Source organism: Egretta garzetta, unplaced genomic scaffold, assembly GCF_000687185.1.
Source record: "Egretta garzetta isolate BGI_Z169 unplaced genomic scaffold, ASM68718v1 scaffold858, whole genome shotgun sequence".
Taxonomy (NCBI): Eukaryota; Metazoa; Chordata; class Aves; order Pelecaniformes; family Ardeidae; genus Egretta; species Egretta garzetta.
This window is the reverse complement of record NW_009260590.1, coordinates 25435-30116: the sequence shown is the minus strand read 5'-3', so window position 1 is coordinate 30116 and position 4682 is coordinate 25435. Positions and strand designations below refer to the sequence as shown.

The 4682-nt window shown below is 43.4% G+C and overlaps 1 protein-coding gene across 1 annotated transcript in view; it reads left to right on the top strand.

Annotated features, from left to right (window-relative positions):
* The window catches only part of SIX4 (SIX homeobox 4), a 38759-nt gene extending 34470 nt beyond the window's left edge, over positions 1–4289 (top strand). Inside the window, exons 3-4 of the mRNA XM_035900173.1 lie at positions 355–1043; positions 3493–4289. Of these exons, the coding sequence (XP_035756066.1) occupies positions 355–1043; positions 3493–4289 (1486 nt within the window). The remainder of the gene's footprint in view (positions 1–354; positions 1044–3492) is intronic.
* The last annotated feature ends 393 nt before the right edge of the window (positions 4290–4682 follow it).

Sequence of the window (4682 nt, the reverse complement as noted above, 5' to 3'; positions counted from 1 at the left end):
GCACACGTGTGGGCACCCTGGGCCGGCGGAGGGGGGCCCTGGCACTCCGGGCCCTCAGGGCGCCCGGGTCGGATGGCCGGGGAGAGGGGATTTGTTTGCACGTCCATAACCCAGTCTGTAAAGTTTCTGCTCAGTGAGCGGCTGGTTTGAGGTGTCCTTTCCCGTGAAACCTCCCCCTTGCCTTGAAATCCGTTCGAAGTACCTTGTAAAGGCAAAACAGAAAAAAAAAAAAAAAAAAAAAAAAAAAATCAGGAAAACTCTCACAAACTGAATCAAAGCAAGGAGTCCCCCTTGGTGCAGACCTCACTGGCACGCCATGGTAATGCAATGTCATCTCTCCATCTTTTCCCATAGTGAGTCAGATGGCAACCCTAGCACAGAAGATGAATCCAGTAAGGGGCAGGAGGATTTATCTCCCCATCCACTCTCCAGCTCATCTGACGGTGTTACCAGCCTCAGCCTTCCTGGCCACATGGAGCCCGTCTACATGCAGCAGCTCGGAAACACTAAAATAGCCTTGAGCTCATCTGGCGTCTTGTTGAATGGAAACCTCGTGCCTGCCAGTACCTCTCCCGTCTTTCTCAATGGTAGCTCTTTTCTTCAGGGACCCAACGGTGTCATTCTCAATGGGCTCAGCGTGGGGGCTTCACAGACTGTTACTTTAAATTCGCCCAAAACCACGTCGAGCGTTGTGAGCAATGGGGTGTCCATTACTGACATACTGTCGTCTTCATCAGAAGATGTTAAGGACTTCAAACTCCTTCAGGCTTCGGTCCCCAATGCCACGGCAGCCACCTTCGGCCCCAGCAACATCCCGGTCTCATTCCCGGGATTGATACCGAGCTCAGAGGTGAAAAGGGAAAGCGTACAAACTGCTGCTTCCCAAGATGGAGGCTCCGTAGTTACTTTTACTGCTCCTGTCCAAATAAACCAGTACGGCATTGTCCAGATCCCCAATTCAGGAACAAATGGCCAGCTGCTGAACGGAAGCATCGGGTTTTCTTCTCTGCAGCTGCCTCCTGTTTCTGTGGCAGCCTCACAAGGTAAAAGTTTTGTCTGTTACAGTAAGAGGTACAAGAAGTTGGGATCTGGCACGCTTCACGTTTTAGAAGCCGTGGTACTTTTCCTCCAAGGTGCCAGCATTGTATCTCGGCCATAGATCAAATAATACCTCTTGCCTCCCTTTCTACCGGGTTATGCTTGTGAGCAGCCTGTTACACGAGGCTGAGCTCCTCTGCTAAGAGCAGGGAAGGAGGTCTGGTATTTTACGCCCCTTTCATCTCATGCTGTTCTCCAAATTCTGTGAGACCAGTCTTCACAAATATCTGTAAATTTTACACGTTTCAGTAATTCAAAATATTCCCTATTTGCCATTGAATCCTTTTAATGAGAAGGTCCATAAAAATGAAAATTGCGGCAGCTGGAGATTGTTACCATTGTTGGTCTTGTGGTTGTTTTGGGTTTTGGTTTTTTTTTTTTTTTAACCAAAGCATTTCATAAAAATAAATTTTAAATTACTGTAGACACAACAAGACCGAGCAGTTACACTCATACATTTTCTGTCCTATAATTAAGAAAGATTAAAATGCAGGGAAACAATAGAAATATGCAACAGCTCGTAGATACAAAGCGTGAGGGTATTCGGATAAACTGCCTTCAGTCCAAGGGAAATATGTCATCGCAGGTTCACGTGCCAAGTGTGCAGGCTCCTCCCCAAGTTTGCTTTAGAGTTTGTCTTAACATACCATAGACTGAAACTTGCAGCCAGCCAGGAAGAATCCCAGGGAGCACAAGCCTAGTTCTGGATTCTTGTTTTGAAGCAGGTCAGTTATAAAGCACAACTCAACAGCTTTGTTACTCATTAGCCACTGTATCTTTGGTTATGAAAATGATTAAACTTGAATGGATCTCTCTAGTTTCAGGAGATGTGAGTACTATAATGAAAATCAAACTGTGCTCATGGCAGCCTATTTGAATTAAGCCTGTATAGGGAGTGAATTATTCTTGCTGTTAAATATGAGGAGGAACACTGAGGCTGTGCAAACACATTCTAAATGGGTGCAAAATTAAAAGATCCTAAAACTTGGCACTTGCAGTCACTGGAAGGTATTGGTACGTAGTTTAACCAAGGTGAAAAAGAGAAGGCAGTCTGAATACCACTTGTAATTACAAAAGCCATTTAATCCACATGTTCCAAGGCACAAACTGACAGCCAGCAAAGGTGAGAAAATTCTGTCGATAAAGTCGTGTGGGACTATTGTATTTGAAAGTCCTAAGATTCAGAATAAGTTCCTCTCTGAACATTTTCCCCATTGATAAAAATACCAGTTTCCACTGGAGAGTGATCCACCATATGTCCAATCTGGTGCAGAGAAAAGTCAAAATCCGTATTTGCTGCTTTGATTTCTTTTTGTTTTTCTTAACCCGAGAAGGATGGATAGCTGGCTGCCTATTCCAAGTGCAGTGTGCTGCAGGCTGTTTTAAGTAAGCTACAGTACATGATATCTTATTGCCAGGTAACTTCAGGTTGCTTCGCTTTATTCTTCTAGTTCACACAGAGGAGAGTAACTTCTTCCCAAAACATCATAGTTGATTAATGGAAATTAATAAGGAGCCATGTGAGAAATGCATTTTCAGTGCTGTTCTAAAAAAATTCAGGTGTTCCCACCTGTATCTACTTAAAATTATAATTAAACTGCTTTTGAGAAAGAGAGGTGTTTGAACTGGGACCCAGTCTTGAGAGACAGTATATCTTATTTTAATATGGAATTATTATAATGACAACTTGGATGGCATGGCCAGTAAAACCAACTTCAGGTTGTCTCTGGCTAGCTACAATATCACACAAACAAGGGTAGACAGTTGCTGGGTGGCTTTACACGGCGTGGTAGACGTGGTAGTGGTGGTGTTAGGCTTTTAGAAATGCGTGATAAAGCGAGGTGAAAGGCGGTACATCTGAATGCTTGACAGACTACCTGGTTAACCTGGTAGAAGTTACTGGGGTTTGACGCTTTGTCTGCAGGGGTTGGCTCAGGTAGGTTCTGCCCAGCAGTAGTGGCTTTCATGTGACGTGTCTCCGGTTTCCCACACACAAGCTGTAGTCTGTCACTGAACTATCTTTAATAGCTTTTCATGCTTCTATTCTTAGATAGAAATTGAGTGGTGGCAACTAGTGAACGCCAAAGCACGTTCATTTTAATCACATGGCCAGGGACTGTTTGCCCCTTAATGATTCGGTCTGAAAAATAACTGATATACCAGAAACTTTTTTTTTTTCTTTCTAGAAGCAGTTTCTATTAACAGCTTTTATTTCTTCATACCAATTTTTCTCTCACCTGTTACAAACAATGCTGTTCTGTGTTGCATGAAATATTAGCATATGCGTGTACTGCAAACATAAAGACAACCAAAATGTTTTTTTAACAAAATGCCTGCACAACTCTCTGCCGACTATAATCCGTGTTTTCCTTTCTTTTGCTTCACTTTCTCTAGGAAATGTTTCAGTAAATCCCAGCACATCTGATGGAGGAACTTTTACAACCGAGTCTTCAACAGTGCAGCAAGGAAAGGTTTTCTTCAGCCCCCTCGCTCCGAGTGCGGTCGTTTATACGGTTCCCAACTCAGGCCAGGCAGTGGGCTCTGTCAAGCAAGAAGGACTGGAAAGAAGCCTTGTGTTTTCTCAGTTGATGCCAGTCAGTCAGAACACGCAACTAAATGTAAACATGTCTTCTGAAAATATATCCAGCGGAGGACTCCAGTCCCTGGCCTCCTCGTTAGTGAATGTAACGCCCTCACATAATTTTTCCCTCACACCACCAACTCTTTTAAATGCTGCAGAACTGAACTCTGGTATCTCGGAGAGCCAGTCCATGTCATCGCCTGTGACCAGTACCTCTACCGTGATATCTATCAGCAACACTAACTATGCAACCCTTCAGAACTGTTCCCTCATTACCAGTCAAGATCTCTTGTCCATTTCTACAGCACAGCCCACGCTTGGAGAAATAGTTTCGACAAGCGGAGACCGTGTCAGCCACCCCTCTGCACAAGTACATCAAGATTTTGTCAGAGAGCACAGGTTAGTTCTGCAAGCCGTACCTGACGTCAAAGAGAATTTCTTACCTAATTCTGAGAGTAAGTCAACTGGCAGTTTAATGATGCTGGATTCGAAATCCAAGTATGTTATGAGTAACATGGTTGACACGGTTTGTGAGGAACTGGAAACGGACAAAAAAGAACTTGCCAAACTGCAGACAGTTCAGATGGATGAAGATATGCAAGACTTGTAACTTTTTTTTTCTTGCTTTCTGTTTTAATAGATAAGTCTCCTGTTGAGGCCCTAAGAAGCACCAAGTGGGTTGTGTTTGGGTTTTTTTTTTTTGTTTGGTGGGTTTTTTTCATTTAAAGAAAACAGAAGAACATTTAAATGGTCTGAATCGATGTACAGAGGAATCTTCGGCAATGGAATTAGGTTGCCACACTTGGTTTGCATGCAGTATTCTCTTTTAAGCAGATTAAAGGAGAAAGGAAACGCCAGGGCAAGTACCGAGCAACTGGGTACAGGTTTGGCTAAGAGATACTACCCCAATAATTTAAATAGACTCTCCATAGTACAACATACTCTCAACAGTAAGTATACACTCCTAACTTTAGATAGAAAACAAAAATCTTGCTCCGAAAAG